Here is a 21,991-nt window from a genome sequence, read left to right on the forward strand (position 1 = left end):
TCATTATTTGTACTTGGCATCATCAGGTGAGATACAAGAACTAAGTCTAAATGAAATTAATTTAAAGTAAGAAAATCATGTTAGTATCTTTGACAATAATAATCTGCAAAATGTGATTCAAATGAGCAAACTTAATAAAGTATTTATCAATAAACTGTCAAAATCAAATATATAAATATAAAAAGAATGCTTTAAGGATTGGCATTTGTTCTATGTACAAAAGAGAGCAATTTGTGTTTGATAAGAATAAGATTTGTTTTTTTATTAACCTATTTTATTTTTCGTTTGTTAATGTTATCTTCTTTGCTGACGACTTTTCCCTTATGAGATTCAAAAGGATGACATTTGTTTAAACACATTAAATGGATATTTTAAGTGTTCTTGCAAATGAGTAAAAAGCTGTCTGTTTGTTTCTTCAAAATAACACAGCTTATAATCTGTGCATTCTATTGTACAGACTTTTCCAGAACTATCATTGTCTGTATACTTTTTGGATACTGTATAACCTTGTTTCTTCTCATGTAGAATTGTAAATATCAATTTTAGTCTCTCTTACAGTATATAACCACATTCTTTTGATAGCATGAAAGTTTTATATGAATGGTAAAATGAACTAAACAGGGATAACTGCAAAAGGTTTATTTTCTATGTCATTTTGCACCTTATTTCCAAAGAAATCAATTACTTGATTAATAACAGTGGGAGTGAAACTGTTTTGTACACAAAACTGAAATTTGTTGTTGGCATTTTGTTTTTGAAAAAATGAAGATTTGATTTGATTTGTACAAACAGTATTTGTAAAATATCAATTTTTGACATTGGTTCATGAAGAGAATTTCAAGGAATATAAAGACAGTTGTGACTGTTAAGAAATACAGATATGGAATCTGACAACAATATTTTGGAATGAAAATTTTCTATCAGCTTCTTTTTTCATCAGAAATTGTATATTTGGACGTATCTGGTTTAGACTAGAGAAAAAATTATAAACTATGTCAAGTTTATCAAAAGTTTAAAAACATCATCAATATATTGAAACTAAAACCTTGGTTTGCAAAGTGAATTCGAAATGGTAATATAGTCATTTCTTATCACGAATATATTGACAAATATTGGGGCTGCCAAATTTTCCATATTTAGCTCTTTCACTTGGATATATTTTACACATTAAAACTGGAAACTGGAAGATCTAACTGTGAAGACAGAGAAGATAACATTAAATGAGGTAAGGTAAAAGAAATCATGTTGGTGAACAACAAAACCAATCTCCATTTTTAACAAATCCAAAGAGGTTAATTTACATCTGTTTTAATTTCTCTCTCTCTTTATATTGAACACATTTCAACACTGAGGCTCAGCACTTAAAGCTTTATGTATATATCTGACAATACATTTATTAAGTTTCCAATCGACAAATCAAATCATTTGTAGATCATTACTGTAAAGATGTTACGTGATTATCTAATTTTAGCTTAATTTCCGTTAGACTTAGTTTTTGTATTTTACCTGATGTAGCCAGATAAACTAGGTAAAACTTGGTGAATAGAATAAACAAAATTTTTACTTTTTTTAAATCGATTGAACTTTGTGCGAAATTATTTTAATTATTATATTGCAGGTTTTAGTTCTTTCATCAAAGGTAAAATTGAAAATATAATCTATAACATTGAGGCTCAACGCATTATTTGATTTGTAATATTCTCTGCTGTGGATTACAGTATAGCCAAGATAAGAGTCATCAAAACAGTTTGACTCAGGAAGCAAAATATAATACAGATTTCATTTCTTTTCACCAAAAGTAAAATTTAAAGTATATTATATGACGTTATAATATGCTCTAAAAACTAGCTAACAATAATAACGTCAGCAATTCTTTAGAACATTTTAATGTTTTAATCCCGTAAAAGTTCTTACTTTTACTTTCAACATTTCGCTAATGAAAGTTCGTCAGAAAATTGTTTAGCCTTTTCGCTCAGGTTCCTACCGGTACAACATAAACAAAAACATACGATTGTTTGTTTGTTTTTGAATTTCGCACAAAGCTACTCGAGGGCTATCTGTGCTAGCCGTCCCTAATTTAGCAGTGTAAGACTAGAAGGAAGGCAGCTAGTCATCACCACCCACCGCCAACTCTTGGGCTACTCTTTTACCTACGAATAGTGGGATTGTCCGTCACATTATAACGCCCCCACGCCTTAACACGCTGGGCCATGCCGGGCCGAAAACATATGAAGAAATGAATCACTGGAACATTACAGAAGGGTTTGAAATAATGGTATGGTGTAAAAATGATTAAAAATCTATTGAGCTTAATTAAAACACAAAATAAATATGATTTAATATTACAAAGTACGATTAACCTCTGTACTACAATATAGTTGTGTTTTCAATCATTGTAATACTCGAACAATACCTGGATAGACACACTACTTTGGTATCAGAAAGCACGTTGATCATCTTCTGTTGTATTTCGTTCGTCAAAACGTAGTTCTCAATAAAGTGATGGGGAAGAATAAGAACAAACAGTGTTCACAATTAGTAGAAATCTGCAAGGAAAATAAAACAAGAAACAAGGAAAAGTAGAAACAACTGAAGTTAAATTGTTTAAATATTGTAAAGACGAAGAAATGAATTAAAATAAATGAAATAAGAATTATTGTTTATTTGTTTATTTTGAATTTCGCTCAAAGCTACACGAGGGCTATCTGCACAAGTCGTCCCTAATTTAGCAGTGTAAGACTAGAGGGAAGGCAGCTAGTTATCACAAGCCACTTCCAACTCTTGGGCTACTCTTTTACCAACGAATTGTGGGATTGACTGTAACTTTATAACGCTCCCACGGCTGAAATGGAGAACAAGTTTGATGTTACAGGAATTCAAACGTGCAACCCTCAGATTACGAGTCGAGCGCCTCTAATCACCTGGCCAGGTCGGTTCAATAAGAAAGAAACAGCAGAAGGAATGGATGTTAAATAAAGTTTTAAAGCTGTGAAAATCTACGAAGAACAACAAAATAGAAATGCCTTTTGCTGTATTGGAAACGGCAGGAGTAATTAGGTTTCGACATTGGAACGGCAGGAGTAATTAGGTTTAGACATTGTATATTCCATGGCGGCCTACATAAAAAAGAATCTTTTTATTGTGATTGAGAATATGAGGAGTTTTCAGGATTAGCAAGTTTACATCATGTGGTGTTGTACAGTAATAATAAATACATTAAAGTATTTATATATTATGCTGTGTTGGTGCAACAAAGTGGGTTGACGTTGTTGAAAGCAACGGAGGTAGTGCAGAAAAATGGATTTACTTTGTAAAATGAACAGGAGTGATGATACAAAGTGGACTTTCACGGAAAACATCGTGGAAGTGGTGTTACAAACAAAATCTGAAATGCAAGAATAAAGTGCATCTAAATGGTAAAACGACAGCACAACTATGGTAAGAAATAATGTAAGAATATGTAAGAATAACACAAGTATTTATTATTCCATTAACATATATAAATTCCATAAATAAATACATTAATATGCACTTTTTTATCGTATGACAAACAAATTTATGATCTTATAAATGGTATTACTGTGAGCAAAGGCACGCAATGGTTACTTTCGCTGCGCTTATCATAGTTATCAAAACTCAATTTTAGGCCACAGAGTTACTTGCTGGAGAGCATTTAGCGTTGGTTAAAACTTAAAGCTTATCTTAGACTTTCCACGTTGTGAATATTCTTATTATTAGAGATATATGAAACTAAATAACTTGTTTTTGAAGTTAATTTTGATAACTTTAAAAATGTATGACAAAAACATATCATTTTAAACAGAAGAATTGAGGGAGTGTTTGGTAACTCAAAATTTTCTTTTTCTTTCTGTTAGATGAACTTTCCTTTCTGGAGAGTTAGTTGCCATTCAGACCTTGCAGCCTTGCATCATGCTTTGGACGTTGGTCATCTCTAGACCGACCCTCAGGTGGTATTACAAATCTAGCCTTACAGTATTCAATCTATTGGTCTGTCAAAGTTTTATACCATTCATTCCACGTGTTTTTCCAGCAGAAACCTGTACGTCTGTTTGATTTCTGTGTTTGATGCGAATGAACGGAAACTTAATCCAGTAAATAATGTGATTTAGTTATTGTACAAAACGGTGAAAACAGAAACATTCTTGGTTGGAAAAAAAGAAAGAAAGTGGAGATATTAACAAATGTTACAAAGAAGATAATAATCACTGGGTTCCCAGAGAAGATGATAAGGACAGTTAATATTTCTTTCTTTATAATCTGTACTCTACAAGAATTTTATTGATTATATTTGTAGTAATGTTGTCACTTGTACAGTGGGTAAAGAAACTTCATCTCCGACTGTTATAACTCGGCAAACGACGATCAAGACGAACGTCATTAAGAAATCTTATTCTAGTTTTAAGTTTATTTTAGAAATCGTTTGAGATCAATTATATGTATAAGATGTCCGCAATAATAATAATAATCGATGAGGAAAAACTAGCCAAAAAAAATATGGGTAAGACATATCAAAAGAAAATTCGAAGAGGTGTCGCTTTCTTCTTGCCTGAATTTTCTCCCTTTTTAAATTTTTAGCTAACGATGGAGTGAGTTAACTAAAACTAGTTTTCTTCAACTTATCTAATTTTACTTGTCACACAGTTCTGAGTGTCTAACAATTTTATTATTATAATTTTTTCTCTACCAGTGAATTTATGTGAATATATTAACCTTTAAATCAAAAATAGCGTCGAGCGCATCTTTGGAATTTTCGTTTACTGGGTTTTATTAGCGTCGTCTGTATTTCAAAAGCTTCACTTCAGTAGGAATTAGAAAAACATTAAAGATTTTAAAGGTCTCTAGCAAAGTGTATTGTCTTACTAATTTTGTATGTAAACTTTTGTGATTTCTTTAAAGTTTTATTTGTACAGCAAAAAAGAAGGAGAAGAAAATATATTTTCATGTCTTCGTTGTTTTTTCACTAATTATATTTTTCTTGCTTATGTTACTAAATTAAACATAAAAGGACAAAACATTTTAGAATTTAGGTATTTGGATGCAATTTTTTTTAATGCTAGCAGTAACGGTTCATTAGATGATTGTCAGGAGATAAAAGATAATTACAGTTTACAATGTAAGTAAAGGCATCTTAATGGTTGTTATACGGACTGTAAAGCCCAATAGATGGTAATGATACTAGTGAGGGGAAACTGGAATTGATTGAAATGATTTAGCAAGAAAAAGGTTTGTGCAAAAAATAAATGCCAAATATACAAAAATCAAACTGATATAATATAAACTGAATTAGTTTAGTAATATAAGACTTGAGTTAGACTGGAAGTTAAAAAGACTATCATGAACGTTAACTACAATTAATTTTCAGTCCTGCTTCCAATATTATCGGATTATAAATCGCAAAACTAACTAATCGCAGCTCATAACGCTAACACTATTGGAATGTTGCATCAATAACTAGGAAACACGGTTGACAAAAACTACATCGGAATGTATTATGAGGAAATTACTTGTAACTAAAATGCAAGCAGACTGAAATGTGGTTTGTAGATAAATATTTAGTTTTAGTTTTCAAGGGTGTATTAATCCAGTCTATTAATACCAACATTAGCCCAGCTTAGTTTGATTTTCTTTTTTTTTTTATGATCTCAAGCCATTAGCCCAGATAATTCCGGTTCATCTTCCCTCCTGAATTGAGCCAGCATTAACCAGGATTAGTCCGATTTTCCTCCATTTTAATCTGAAACCGTTACACCTTTCTTTCTGAACAGAAGTCATTAAACTATCTTACTTCAGTTTAACGTGTTTTCTGAATTAAGCCTATATTAACCCAGATGAGTCCGTTTTAGCTTCTTTTATCAACTACAGCCAACATTAACCCAGATTAGTTTAGTTTATCTTCTTTTCTTACCTGAAGTAGGTATTAACCCAGGTTAGTTTAGTTTATTGTTTTTACTGAAACGATTTTTATTTCTTGATGCAGTGGAAATGCAACTAAACAAATTTAATACATAAGTTATATTTTACAGAATTGGTTACTATTACGATGGCAGTAACGCTACGTGTATTAAACGTTAAAATGTCTCACAGTGTAAGATAAAAATATGTAAACAAAACACTTTCAGTGTTTCATGTGTCTATCATTTGTTTAGCTTTTACTAAATACTTTGATAGGGACCTGAATGATTAAGAAAAAAGTTGTTAGTAAATTAGGTAAAGCTTTATATTATGTTAATCATATAAGTTACTTTCATTATTAACATTTATGTTACATTTTCATTAAAAAACTGGCTTGAAACAAATTGAGTGTACTTGTATTATCTTTATATAAAAATATAATCAATTTCTGTGTTGTTTTTCTATTATTTTGTTACAATTCTTCACGTAAACAACTCTTCTAGAACAAACAAATTGTGTGAATTAGAAACAACCGTAAGGGACATGTTAAAAATCACCTGCCTGAAATCATCGTATTTCTGCCGACATATATGTAATTTACATTTGTTATATAAGTGTGAGTTTTTCTTATAGCAAAGCCACATCAGGCTATCTGCTGAGTCTGCCGAGGGGAATCGAACACCCTGTTATATAAGTATGGAGTGCATTGTTTGTATAACAACGAACTTCGTATGATTACGTTTTATTTTATTTATGAATCAAACAACTAAACTCGATTTATATCAGCGTTGAAAATATGCTTTTATAATTATAAGTTACATAATAAACCTTGAAAATAGAACCTTAGTTGCAATTCGGATATTTAACCCTAAAATATAAAGTTGTACTTAAGATTGTAATTGAAAACTACAACTATATTTATAACCAATGTATACACATGTGATCAGATGATACAAGTACTAGAAAATTATTTGTGAAAAAAAAACCCAATAAATTCGGAAACAAATTTGCACACCTTATTTTGGGAGACACTAAATAATTTTGATCCTCTTTTGGGTCTTATAGTATAAATCTTTCTAACATATAAACTACAATACTGACACTGAAGGATCCAATGCATGCCCATACCAGTTTTTATATAGATTCGTGGATTCAGTCCTAAGAACCCTAAGTACTTTTTACCCACTTATGGAAATTCAAATTAAAAATAGGTTCCGTGCTGATTCTTACATACTAATATCAATCCCAAAATTTCTTGATCCCCATTTATGGAGCTTCTTACAAACTTTAGAAAATTTTTATTTCGTTTGTGTTCTGTATGGTGGAACATTTTGTTGGAAGAGATTGATTGATGAAGAAGAAAGGAATCAAGTGAAATGGTCTACGTGTAGAAAGAGAAAGGAACTGATGGACGATCTGGAAAATGAAGATCGTTTGGTGAGATGGTATGGTAAAGAAACACACTCCTCAACTATCTGGGAGAGTTGGGAATTGTATGGTGAGTTAAGAACTGCTAGAAGATCTGAAAATGGAAGATCGTTTGGTGAGGTGTAGGAGAGAGCAGAGGATTGAAAGGGTTGAAGGAGGAATTGTTGAACCAAGGACCTGTCTTTAGGGATATAACTCAATAATAATAATAATATGTATATTCTATGAAGACCACATGCCTACGTATAGATACAAGTTTTGTTAAACATTGTGAGAGCAGTTACAAAAATAAGTAATTGTAAAAACGTTCATGTAGTGGCAGAGCTGAGAATTACTATACAGATTCAGATAATTTTCAAAAGTTAGAATAGATGTTTACAGCTTTGAATAACACCAACTAGAAATAAACAATTATTATTGCAACTCACATAGATAAAATAAAAATATAGTTATATCAATAACTCACTGGAAAATGTAGCTATAAGAATAATTCGAACAGAAAACTGGAAAATACTACTATATTTATATTACAAATGTATAATACGATATATATATATAAATACATACATGATATGATAACCGAAAACATAGAAGTGACTAACTTAGATACAGGATGCCAGGAAAACACGTAGGTTCAAGAAGTCTTGATACAGAGTGATAAGAATCTTATAATCCAAACGCTTTCGATAAATATTAAAAAATAATAGACTACAGAGATATTTCACTTAAGTAAAATTACAAGATGAGTTATATTTCACGTATATAACCGAATGTATATAAGTGTGACTACAATTTAGATAACACTGGACAACAAAAAATTTGGTATTGGAAAAACACAAGTGATTCGAAGTAATTTGATGGTGCTAATTTCAAATCTGTAGACAGAATTTCCGTAACTTCTATATTTTTAGTTATTATATCAATATTTTATTAGCAATAGGTGAAATACCATGCAATTATCTTAGTACACTAAATTTATGCTGTGTAATTACGTTTACTTTGACAGTTTAATGAGTAAAAGACATACATATTTGATCATATAAACTGACTATATTGTATTGGTGTAAAATTCCAAATATATTTATCATATTTGTTCTTGATATAGTTGTTGCAAATTGTACCACTTTTTCTTCATTCCCACGCTTACCTCCACCGTCCGGGAATTACAAAACATTTACATGTTTACTTTGCAGGAACATTTGAGAAGTCCCTCGACTGAGTTTTAAACTGATGTAGTTAGATCAGTTGGATTAGTTAGATCTCATTCACTCAATTGGTCGCTTATCCTCGCTTCGCACACAGCTAAAATAAAATCTTATCTTCTCCCTCGCATTATACACGCGATATAACCTAATTCTTCAACACTTTGTTTTTAAAAATCTTTTAATCTCTAGTTCTGTGAACATAAATTCTTTAATAGTTTTTAAAAACCATTTGAAATATTGGATGCTTCCAGTTCAAGTAAAATCCGATAGTGTGCAAAAATCACTCAAACAATTTCAATTGCATTTGTGGCAAATATATCGCATTTTCACAAAGAAAAAAACATCACATACCAGGCAAAGGTAGTTTACTACCAATATTTTTGATGTAAAATTGGTGACAAGGTAAACATTCAGTTTCACATGTGTGTTGTATAGTTTGCACATCGGACTTGACACTGTAGCGGAATACATGTAAGAAGAGAGCAAGTATACCATTTGCAGTTCCTATGCTATGACTGTTATTTTTGTATGACTAATGTTTCTGAGTATTCAGGCATACTAAACAACACGTTAAATATCCAAATAATGTATCTGCAATGAAACCCATATCTCATGGGATGGTCTTCCAATGTCATACCTACTCGCGAATTGGATAACAGAATAGTTATTTTACGAGGAAGACAAAGAATGACCTTCATCTAGTAATTCTATTCCTGTGACACCTCAACATAAAATACCTCATATACTCACAACAGAAGAGCTAAATAATCTGATATGTAACTTGTTTCTATTAAGGCAGTATGAGGCACTTCTTGTTTCTCGTTTACAGTAATGGAACTTGTTAGCTTCAGAAACAAGAGTTTCAGTTTACTGACGCTACCATCAAAGTCTTGCTTCTCACTACAGCATGTAAGACACTTCGTATTTCTGTACAAACGTTGATACACTCTTAAAAGGATGGAGACTTTTTATCGACTCATTTAAAGTTAGTCTGAAAGCTGTACTTTGCACAATGAGAACATTAATTTCTCATGCTGTGAACATGATATAAACATGTTAAAGCATGCAGGTTATAGATTCTTAAATGCAATTTTCTATGAATAAGTAAAGTTATTAAAGACAAAGTTATTATTTTCACGATATATAATAATATTCTAAATACATCTATCATAACTCGAAGACTAGAGAGGATAAGTAATTTTTAACGTGATTTTTAGAATAAGCGTTACTAAAACTACTCATAAACAGTTATATTTTTCAAGTAGTAAAGAAATTGTTTTGTTGTTGTATATTCCCTTCTGCTACAGCAGTAAGTCTGCGGATTTACAACGATTCACCTCGGTGGACACAGCAGATAGCCCGATGTGGCTTTGCTAAAAGAAAACACTTGTTATTGCACAATGTAATAAGAAAGTTAGAGTAGTAGCTACAAGATAAAGATAATCCACAATATACAATGATACAGTTATAATCAGAATGGAGTTGCACATTTCGCACTTCTGAATATGCGTTAAAAGTCGTAAATCTGTCTAAAACTACTGACCATTGTGCACCAGTCTATAAAGTTCCACTTGTACATTTTCCATTCAAAACGATAAAAATAAGAGATCGAAGGAACAATCGTTTCGACAAAGCAACATTTTATGTCGGTTGCTAAGAGCAATAAAATGCCCTATAAAGAAACTGATATTCACGAATTATGTTTAGATATTAGCTACAGCGCAAAATGCCGGGTCTGATGATGTTTTTATTCAGATTCTTATATCTACCGATAAAGTTGTTCGCAGAAGTGTCAGAGTAATATGTATTGTCGTTAAGCCTCACTGAGCTCAGTCTTTTAGGCTTCAGTTTCGTTTCTCGTTATTTGGAGTTAATTATGCACGTTATGAGTAATGAAATGTCTCTCTCTGTACAGTCCACTTCACACAGCTAAAACAAATGATCACCTGTACAGGTATTACGTCTGAACACATTAAAACTAGAACACTCGCCAAGCCCAGAATGTAGGTGATATAGTGTAGGAACATTGTCTCAGCTCAAGGATAGGGTAAGCGAGAATAAAAATTGGCTCGATTGACGCACAGTTGATTCTTGTTTCTGTAATACCTGTTGCTATGTAGGTCACAGCTATAGACTGAGATTGAGGTGGTCAACCCAACTGACAACAGGCTCGGGACTCCACGGAGACGGTAAGTAGCGACTTTCGCCAGTCTGTTGTACTAAAAATAACTTACATAGCTAATGGAACACCTATAGCATTACTGTTAAAGTTTGGTTTTTCTTCATAATAGTTTCTTTCTAAGGTACAGGAAAATTATACTCCTGGCTTGCACAAGGTGCTCACGTAGCTGCAGCAGGTAAACATAAGCAGATGCAGTAAGACTTCTAGTCAAGCGACAGTGACTCGGAAGACGAGAGAATTACAGGTAAAAACATTTTAAAAGTGATAACAACTGAGAAGGTGAGAGCTAAGAGAGAATGTTGTAACATTTGTCAGTAATTTAGCAAGTATAAGATAGAGTTCAGGAGAAGTAAGAAATGTAATAAAACCAGATTAAACGTTGCTTAATTCATAATTACTGGGTAATTCAGTTAAGAAGAATGTAAAATTTGGAAACTAGGAAACATGAACCAGCCCAAGATTGTAATTACCTAAGTGTCTGAATATTTATGTTAATCTATGTTATACAATAGCTCCGAGTTCTTACTATTGATATTATAAGGTATTTTTATGAGCTTTGTGTTAAAGCTTTGCGTACAAAACTGACATATTTTCGTTGCAACCTGACAAGTACTAGCAACAGGTTTGTACCCTGCAATAATCAACTACAGTGCAAAGACCTAGTTCGCACCAACTATATTGCGGACAAAATATATTATAGTGTTTGAAGGGAATAAGAAAACAACAACAATAATGGAGTCGTTGTAGGAACAATGAGTGTTGTAAACCCTCTGTAACCTTATTAAAACACCACTCTATTAATAGTCAGTTTTCCTATAACAATACTGCTGTGTAAACATCTAGTTGTCCTAAAACAACTAGCAAACTAGGAACTAGCAAAAACATATATTATTGTAGATGTTGTTTTTCTCTGCAACAATCTTCCATCAATACTATATAACCCAGAACAACACTGCTGTATAAAAATGTTGCATTCTTGCAATAACACTATTGGATGTACATCAAGTTGTCTGGTAACAAAAGTGTTATTTAAACACCAGCTACTCATATAACAATGCTGTAACTGTGTAGAACACCATTGTGTAGACGCCATGTAAAGACAATGCCGTATGAACATTAAGTTGTGTTGAAGAATCACACCGTACAATGCTATATAATCATATTTTAGTGCCATAATAACACTGTTGCACAATCACAATGTAATCTTGTTACAATACTGTTGCATAAAAGCCCAGTAACATCACTTTTCTTTGAGTATTTTGTTGTCATGAAACAACACTGTTGTGTAAACAACTGAGAGTCTTGTGACAGAACTGCTGTACACGTATATATAGCTATTATGCAACAAACAATCTCTATAAACGCATAGTAGTCTTCTTACAACAATACCGTATTAATAAGTATGGAACAACGCTTTGAATAAGCACCACGTAATCCTGTAACGACAATGCTTTATATACATCAAGTTGTCCTGGAACAATACAGTTGTGTAATCACCCTATAGCTTTCTAATGAAACTGCTGTATAAACATCTAAATACCCTGTTGAAATACTGTTCTAACCTATAAATACTCTGAAGCCCTTTAGAAAACTCCTGTATAAAAATTGTGTAACAACACTGCAATAAAAACATGGATCTTTCCTGTAACAACGCTGTTGTATAAACATATAGTTTACCTATAAGAACACTGCAATATAAAGAAATAGTTCTTCTGTAAGAGCACTGCAGTATAAACATATAGTTCACCTATAACAACACTGCAGTATAAAGATATAATTATCCTAAAACAGCATTCCAATATAAACATATAGTTCATCTATAACAACACTGCAGTATAAAGATACAGTTCTACTATAAGAACACTGCAGTATAAACATATAGTTCTCCTATAACAACACTGTAGTATAAACATATAGTTCTCCTGTAACAACACTGCTGTATAAACATATAACTCTACTATAACAACATTGCTGTATAAACATATAGTTCTCCAATAACAAAATTGCTGTATAAACATATAGTTCTCCAATAACAAAATTGCTGTATAAACATATAGTTCTCCAATAACAACATAGCTGTATAAACAAGTTTTTTTTTCCTATACCAACACTGCTGTATAAACATCTAGATGCCCTGTTGAAATACTGTTCTAACGTATAAATACTCTTAGCTCTGTAAGAAAACTACTGTATGAAAAGTGTGTAACAACACAGCTGTGTAAACGTATAGTTCTCCTATAATAACACTGTTGTATAAACATATAGCTCTTCTCTAACAACACTGCTGTATAAACATATAGTTCTCCTCTAACAACACCGCAGTATAAATATTTCACTGTTCCGTAACACAACTTCTATTTAACCAACCTGTAATTACATAAATAAAGCTCTCCCAAAATTAAAGAAGGAGCCATTGTTTACGAAAAAATATGCTATTATAATTATTAAAAAGAAGAAACAAAATCCATTTCTAATTAAAGAGAAAACAATTTTTTACCTAAAATAATATCATTTCATGATTAAGAGATAAACATTATATAAATATTATATAAATTATAATATTATTTTATAAAATAAGAGATAAACATGCTTATTTATATTATATTATTTTATAATTAAAGAGAAAAATTCCACCCCTAATATAATATTTACTTATAATTAAAGAGAAACAACCGTTTACCTTAAATAATACAAACACACGTTTAATTACGGACATTTTGCAACTGATTTAAATTCCAATTAAAATTAAAAAAAAACTGATTCAAAATATTCTAACTACAAAAAGCAACATTAGCTATTGAGCGAGAAGTTTTCATATTCAATCAGAATTTTTCAAAGAAAAAAATTAAATGGTGACAATGTAATGGAATGTACAAGAGAACGTAAAAATCATTACTGTGTAAATCATTTAATAACAAGACTTTTGTATAAATATTATGTAGTCTTATATCAACATTACCATTTAACCACCTAGTTTTCCTGAAAGAACTCAACTGTAAAGTTACCCTGTTCGACAGTAATAACACTATATTCCAGGAACAACGATGTTATATAATCACATAGTTGTCGTATAGCATTACTACTCTATAATTCTGTAAGAAAAGTACTATTTAAATACACTTTTACAATATTCTTATATACAAATCTTATTATATACAAATCTTATATACAAATCTGTAACTTAGTTATGTTTAAACATGTAGAAATCATGCAAAAAAACTGCTACAAAAACATCCAGTTGTCCTGCTACATAACTGATATATAAATATCTAATTGCCTGTAATAACTCTACTATATCACTATCAGGATGATATCTCATAATTGTGCTATATAAACACCCTAATTCCTTTATCAGAAGTGCTGTATAAGCACATTGAAATAAAGTCTTGTACATCGGTCTGTTAGACATTTGTATATAAACATCGAGGTGTCCTACAACAAAACTGGTATATAAATATTTATTTGACTTGTTAAAACAAATCTATCTATAAATTTCTGTTCTTTTCACTAGAGATAAAACTGAAAATATAATTTGAGAGATAGAGACCTAATGCATTATATTTCCAATTTTATCTTTGGGGAAAAGAAAAGAATTCTCTAATATAAAGTTTAAAAAATTGTCCACTTTATACTATGGAATAATAAACTAGGCACAACGCCATAATATTATTCATACACTTAAATCAATTTAAGTTACTATATGTTGACCCAAAATGAACTTATAAACTCCATAAGTAGTTTGTGTGCAAGTAAGGACTTTTATCTGCTATGCTGTTTATAGATGGTTTACTAAAATATTTACAGTGTAATACTGTTCAGAGTTAACAAGCTATTCACATAACTGTACTGTTTTCAGTTAAGTTAATAACGGATTCTCAACTATAAACAGCATAGCTTAGCTGTGTAAATATCATTACTTTAAGAGAAAACAACATGGCTGTGTAACTTTTTTGTAATTTAGCTTTAAACATCAAACTTAGTATATCAAGTGTAAACAAAACTACTTTTACATCACTTAGTAACGGTACTGTTATACAAACACTCTGTAACCATATGTGAAACCTGGTCTTTAAAAACTTATATTATATTCCTGTAACAATTTGTTTGTAGTCCTGTAAAAACACTACAGCATAAACATCTTGTAGACCTGTAACAAAAGTGCTTTATAACTACACTGCAACAACATTCTTATTGGCCTGTAACACAATTATGCCTCAATATCTAGTTGTTGGTTAACAAAACTGCTGAATGAGCATGTGATAGTTTTGTAACAACACTGCCGTGTAACAACTTACCAGTGCTGAAATCAAACTGCTGTGCAAACATTTTTTAATAATATGTAGAATTATACGCGGACTCTTTTCTACGAAAAAGTTGCGAATAAAAGTACTTTAATGTTGAGAAAGTCTGTGTATAATTATATTATACATATATTAGTTTATCTATATTATCAGTTTTATAAAACAATCTATTAGCGATGCTATAGCACAGCAATGTAAACATTCAATCGACCAGTAACAGCACTATTGAATAGCTGTGCTATTAGAACATTGTTGTGTGAATATCTAACAGAAAGGTAACGACACTGCTGTAAAAGTATATATCTGATAACCATACTGTGTCATCACTGATAAACAACACTTGTTAATAAATACCTGATTACATGAATTGTAAATAACAGGAACCTGAAAATACCGTGGTTAACTCAACTGTAAATACCGCTGTTGTATTTAATAACTAAATTGTAAGCAGTGTACTTAAGTAAATACGTTATTATCTCAACCACAAATAACATAGGTGTGTACATTTGTAACAGCATAGTTGTGTAAATCTCTTGGTAACTCCACTGTAAATATCACTAATGTGTAAATCATCAGTAACCCAACTGTTAATATCACTACTGTATAAGTACCTTAGTAATTAAATTGTAAACAGTATACCTAAGTAAATAACTTACTAACTCAACCACAAATAACATAGATGTGTACATTTGTAACAACACAGCTGCGTAAATCTCTTGGTAACTCCACTGTGAATATCACTCCTGTGTAATCCTCACTAATTCAACTGTAAATATTACTGCTATATAGATACGCCAGCAACCCAACTGCACATATCACTACTGTGTAATCCCTGACTAACCCAACTGTAAATATTTGTTTGTTTGTTTTTAATTTCGCACAAAGCTACTCGAGGGCTATTTGCGTTAGCCGTCCTAATTTAGCAGTGTAAGACTAAAGGGAAGGCAACTAGTCATCACCACCCACCGCCAACTCTTGGACTACTCTTTTACCAACGAATAATGGGATTGATCGTAACATTATAACGCCCACACGGCTGAAAGGGCAAGCATGTTTGGTGTGACCGGGATTCGAACCCGCGACCCTCGAATTACGAGTCGAATGCCTTAGCCCAACTGTAAATATCATTACTGTGTAATCCCTCACTAACCCAAATGCAAATATCATTACTGTGTAAATCCTCACTAACCCAACTGTAAATATCATTACTGTGTAAATCCTTACTAACCCAATTATAAATATCATTACTGTGTAAATCCTCACTAACCCAATTGTAAATATACTACTGTGTATTAATCCCTTATTATCTCAACTGTAAACAGTAGGTGCGCATATCATTTACTAACTCAAGTGTAAACACAGCAATTCCTCTTCAGTATAGATTGTTAATATCAAACAATGCTAGAACAATCTTGTTTAGGTCTGCGTGGTACAGTCTTAAAAGATTCATTGAAAGACGTCTCTAATAGTACAGGAAATTACATTTTGCCATTATTTTAGAAGGCTGACAACTCCTGTTCCAGCTCACCTTGGAATAAAAAACAAACAATATGAGGTACATCTACCCGAATCCGTGCTTGTGGTTGGTTCTGGTGCTAGCGAAATTAAAATTCACAATCGAGAGGGAGGCAAGTTGTCATTTTGTATTTACTTTATTAAATTTCAAATCTGGAAAGCACAAGTTTTTCAGTTGTGAAATAAAGAAATGATTTTTCATTATGATATAACATTTTCATGCAGAAAATATAACATAAATTGAAAGCACCAATATTCATTGAGTGAACGTTCTGCTATATTCTACCGAGTTTTGTATGAAATAATAATTATAGAATAAAATATTTAAGAATTAAAAAAAAACTACTCAGATGATTTTTTTTATGAATTTATTTCAGCTGAACCTGGATGCCATTTCGAGAGAACAAATGACAAAGTTTTTTCAAATAGAGACTTACGAACAAGGTAAGTTAGCAACAACAACAATAAAAACAGCTTTAGTTAATACTCCAACTTACTGTTAATGAGGTAAGCTGAATATCCATATGTGATAGAAGATGAATACACACTGCAACAGTAAGAAAATAGATATGCATTGTGACAGAAAAAAAGAGATACTTTTATTTTACTTCAGTTATAATTAATAGATAAACAGACTAAGGGTAGAAAAATGTGATAAATTATAACAGAGAAAAATGTGACAGAAGACAGTAGATATGACAGTAGGTACCACAGCTCAGATACGCAGTTGGACTGGAGATAATAGATAAAAAGTAAGAAAATAGTAGACACACAGTAGAATGTTGTCATAGATGCCATTGGCACTGATTAGAGAGAGAGGTTGCAGGGTATAGTGACATTAATATTGAAGTGTACTTGTATACCAGTGTACCACTAAATCTAGAGAAATGAACAGTGCTTTCTGTAGTTCCAGACTACGACGTGATTCATGTGAGGTCAATCGGTAAACGCGAAACTGATAGAAACGACGTAAAGCAAGTACATCTAACGGCTTTTGGTGAGACACTTCGTCTTAACCTGAAGAAAAACCATGAGTTTCAAGAGAAACTGAAATCAATGAAGTTCCTTGAAGCTAAATCATTAAATGGAGAGTTACATTATCAAGAAATAGACGAAGAGGTAAAAAAAACACATTTCAAGTGTTTAACTTATTTGTTAATTCGGAAAGAAATCGCCAGTTGGATTGTTCATGGATAACTCTTGACATTCTCTTTTCTTTTTCGAAGCAAAGTTTCTGCTAGTTTTTTTTAGATCCAGGAGGACAATTTAATGTACAAATTTTCATAATGGCGTAATGGAAGTTATATAATATTCACTCTAGCATTTAAAATAATGTGTGTGTGTATTTTACTTACGTGATGAACAAGATTAAAGTTTGTTTCAGTAGTGTGCTTATAGATGAATCATCTGTATAGCTGCTAAAGGGACCTTTTTGAAGAAACTCAAGAATGGTCTACTTTTGATATATATAGAATTAATAACGTTTGTGCCTACGAGCTCACCTGATGAAACTCAGTTAACTGGTATAGGCCCACCTTAACCTACACAAAATTAACACTTTTGTAGATCAAGAGTATGCCTGATAAACAGCTGCAACTTGTGGATGACCATCTAATCCATTAGGAATCACTAACCATAATCCAATATCTACCTCACCGCAGTATTGCATGAAACAATAAAAACGCCTTATTTTATTCATCTTTTACTTTAATGTATTAATTTACGTATCTAACATGAGCTGTGTTAGCTATGTGTGTGAGAACCACAAAATATTCTTACGCCACTGACTTGTTTATTTAAAATATGATATTTATATACACATTGAATTTTGTTTTATTAGAACCTTAATACGGTTTGTTTTCTAAAAAGATTCTCCTAACTTAACAAACGAAATTTTTTTAAATTCAATGACTGATTTTTAAATCTCTTTATTTCTCTAATTCTATAAAAGTCTAATAGACTGGTGTGAAGTCTATTTTATGTTCTACTCTCCAATTTCTCTCAACTTCATTTAATCGTGTTCAGATTACGTATATATTTTTGGTTTTTAACTATATGCCTCAAAAGTTATTCAGGTTAATTTTTTCGTTTCGTTGTCGGTTTAATGAACGTGTTCTAGCTCTCATTGTTTACCTATGAACACCATGAGATAATAGGACACCTTGTCCATAATAGGGAATTGAGCTGTGGATGCAAGATCATAAACTTACTGTTGGAAAAGCAATGGATTCTTTGACAGTTTATGTACTGTATGTCTACGTTTTTGTTTCTAATGAACAATAAAATACAAGACATATTGTCTTTACTCAACTGTTATAGCTTTATTTTACAGGAGAAAGAAACTTCTAACATTTTCAAAAATTTGAGAGTTGTTCTGATGTATGTATTTCTATTGTATTTAAAGGAACCAGAAGAAAGTAATATTGGAGTACCCTATTATGACCCAGTGACCATGTCCGCAGTACTAATAAGGGAACAAGATGGAATGCTTAATCTGGTAAGAGATTAATATGAAAAGTTATGGGTATCACGCTTTTTGGATGAACGATGCTGATAAGGCAATAGAAGCAGTGACAAATAGATATATAAATAAAGATGAAAATCAAAGAAGAAAAAAGACGCAAAAATTGAACAAACGAGTATAAAGAGGTAAAAATGTAACAAAATTTCAGAAACATAGGCATATAGGTAACAAGAAAAGTGCAAGCAGATGTAACAAGAAAATTTTCAATAAGTGTGATAAGAACAACATAAATTGAAATAGAATATATTTTAATAGGTGTGACAACAACAGCACAACGGCGGCGAGAATGATGAATTTGAGTAGAAGTGACAGAAAAAGAGTTAAAACAGTGGTGACAAAAATAAATCCAAATAAAGGTTTTTAGAGTGGTGGTAAAAAAGTTGTCAGGTTTGTAAGTATGTAAAGGCCAGAGTCTTTTACAGTAGGTGTCTGTGACGTATTGGTGATAAATTCGAACAGTAAACTTACAGTACACAATCCACTTGCTTTAAAATATTATGTTCAAAAGAAGTCAACGTATGTACAAAAATCCTTTATACTATAAGATATCACAGACAGACTGCATGAAGTATAGTTCATATTCTATTTAAGTTTTTTTATAAAAACATAATCAACAGTCTTTTTAAGCTTTCTCACAAATTCGTAGTCAAAAGTTCACACAATTTAGTCCAGCTACTTTAGAACCTCATTGACGAGATGAATTATTTTTCTTTACTCTCTTTCTTTGGACACAATCTGCGAAAAACTTACTTAAGTTACAGGTTACCATAATTGTATCCTGAATTTGAAATAACTGTCTCTTTTTCGTGAAAGTTCACAGAGGCGAGTTCAATTACTTTATAACACCTTTGACAGGTGGGTTGAGGCGTGCGACTCGTAATCTGAGGGTCGCGGGCTCACATCCCCGTCGCACCACACATGCTTGTCCATTCAGCCGTAGGGTCGTTATAATGTGACGGTCAATCCCACTATTCGTTGGTAAAAGAGTAGCCCAAGAGTTGGTGGGGGGGTGATGACTTCCCTCTAGTCTTACACTGCTAAATTAGGGACGGCTAGCGCAGATAGCTCTCGAGTAGCTTTGCGCGAAATTAAAAAAACAAACAAACCTTTTGACAAGACGAATTATTATCTTTATCACTGTTAAACTGGGAAACTCACTTTAAATATGGCTAGGCATGGCCAGGTGGTTAAGGCACTCGACTCATAATCTGAAGGTCGCGGGTTCCAATTCCCGTCACACCAAAGATGTCGCCCTTTCAGCCGTGGGGGCGTTAGGATGTGACGGTCATTCCTACTATTCGTTGGTAGCCCAAGAGTTAGTGGTGGGTAGTGATGACTAGCGGTCTTCCCTCTAGTCTTGCACTGCTAAATTAAGGATGGCTATTGCAGATAACACTCGTGTAGCTTTGCGCGAAATTCAAAAACATACAAACACTTTAAATACCGCCTGTTACAGCTAAAATAACAAGTACGCAGTCTAACTTCACTCTCAGTAATTTAAATTTTTTACTTAACTTATATTCACTTGGTTGTACATACAAGGTTTCCATAAAGTCTGTAATCAATGTAAACTTATTTTATTTGAAATATTATCCTAATTTTATGTTTTATTTTGCAGATTTGGTAATATCATGTTGTTAAGTTAACAAGAGCAAAGTTGAAAGTTTATTCTATAAAATATTACAACCTTGCATCATCTTAAGGATAAAATCGTAGAGGCAGTTGTATCTATTAATGCCGGTGCGTTAGAAAAATTCAGAGAAACATGCTGTGTCGTTTACAAACATGTTTTGAACTTGACGGATGGCATTTGTAGCAGATATTGTAACTATGTCTTTAAAAGAATGTGTTTACATTCATTTCCGACTTTATGGATACTGAGGCCTAGAACTTTCTGTAAACAATGAGACTCTATGATGTAACAATAGTCACTTGAAGCAACAACAAAACTACTGAAGCTTCGAGTAATTTGACGTCAAATTATAACAATTCAACTACACACACATAACGTACGACTCTTACCGAGTTATGTAATGAAATTTGTCATAGCTATCGCTTTTAAAATAATTACTTTCAACACTATTTTTATGAAAAACTAAATGATCATTAAGTATAGGATCACTAAATGAATTACATATCTCTTATACTAAACTGTCTTGTGTGTCCAACAAAATGAAATCAAATAGAAGGGACTAGAACGGTGTTGGTAAAAAAACAAACAAAAAACAAATAGATTGAAAAATAAATCCCAAATGCTATAAGAAAACAGGAGTAGTACAAAAATTAGAGACAGGAAGAATTCCAAATAAAAGTGACAAGATCAGTAAAAATAGTAAGGATAAAAATAAAAATAGAGGTGACTACAACAGTGGTAGTAAAAACACATTTGAATAGAAGTAACAAGAACAGTACAAACGATGGGGGCAAAAGTAGATCAACCACAGGCGAGAAGAACAGTAAAAATAGCAGTAATAAAAATACTTTCAGATATAGGTGAGAAATAAATATGTAAGTTAGAGTAATAAGTAAAAGAGTTTTGTCTTCATATGTTATAGGAGTACCAAGCAAGGTTTTTCACACTTGACGTTCTTTCTACTGTTCCATAACGTATGTATTTGAAAATCTATCTAAGTTTTCTCACAAACACGCAGTCAACAATCTATCCACAAATTTGCAGTCCACTTTATCTTCAACATCATCCATAGAATATCCAGGTTTACTCATTAACTCCTAGTTCATATTATCTTCAATAACATGAACAATCATCTATAGTATATCCAGGTTGGCTCATTAACCCCTCGTCTATATTATCTTCAATAACATGAACAATCATCTATAGTATATCCAGGTTGGCTCATTAACCCCTCGTCTATATTATCTTCAATAACATAAAACATCATTCATAGTATATCAGGTTGGCTCA

General features: G+C 31.9%; 2 protein-coding genes across 5 annotated transcripts in view; both read left to right on the forward strand.

The window, feature by feature from the left end:
* LOC143230390 (protein phosphatase EYA2-like) overlaps positions 1-6,360 on the forward strand; it is a 76,786-nt gene extending 70,426 nt beyond the window's left edge. For all 3 annotated transcript variants that reach the window (XM_076463888.1, XM_076463890.1, XM_076463891.1), the window contains one exon: positions 3,876-6,360. In XM_076463888.1, the coding sequence (XP_076320003.1) occupies positions 3,876-3,956 (81 nt within the window). In that variant the 3' untranslated portion in view covers positions 3,957-6,360. The remainder of the gene's footprint in view (positions 1-3,875) is intronic.
* Positions 6,361-10,598: 4,238 nt separating this feature from the next.
* Positions 10,599-21,991, forward strand: part of LOC143230392 (A disintegrin and metalloproteinase with thrombospondin motifs like) — a 43,586-nt gene continuing 32,193 nt past the window's right edge. Inside the window, exons 1-6 of one of the 2 annotated variants that reach the window (XM_076463892.1) lie at positions 10,599-10,735; positions 10,850-10,972; positions 16,530-16,657; positions 16,922-16,988; positions 17,452-17,663; positions 18,949-19,041. In XM_076463892.1, coding sequence (XP_076320007.1) covers positions 16,580-16,657; positions 16,922-16,988; positions 17,452-17,663; positions 18,949-19,041 — 450 coding nt within the window. In that variant the 5' untranslated portion in view covers positions 10,599-10,735; positions 10,850-10,972; positions 16,530-16,579. The remainder of the gene's footprint in view (positions 10,736-10,849; positions 10,973-16,529; positions 16,658-16,921; positions 16,989-17,451; positions 17,664-18,948; positions 19,042-21,991) is intronic. The other variant, XM_076463893.1, reaches the window with a different exon arrangement.

Source organism: Tachypleus tridentatus, chromosome 10, assembly GCF_004210375.1.
Source record: "Tachypleus tridentatus isolate NWPU-2018 chromosome 10, ASM421037v1, whole genome shotgun sequence".
In the NCBI taxonomy this organism is placed as follows: domain Eukaryota; kingdom Metazoa; phylum Arthropoda; class Merostomata; order Xiphosura; family Limulidae; genus Tachypleus; species Tachypleus tridentatus.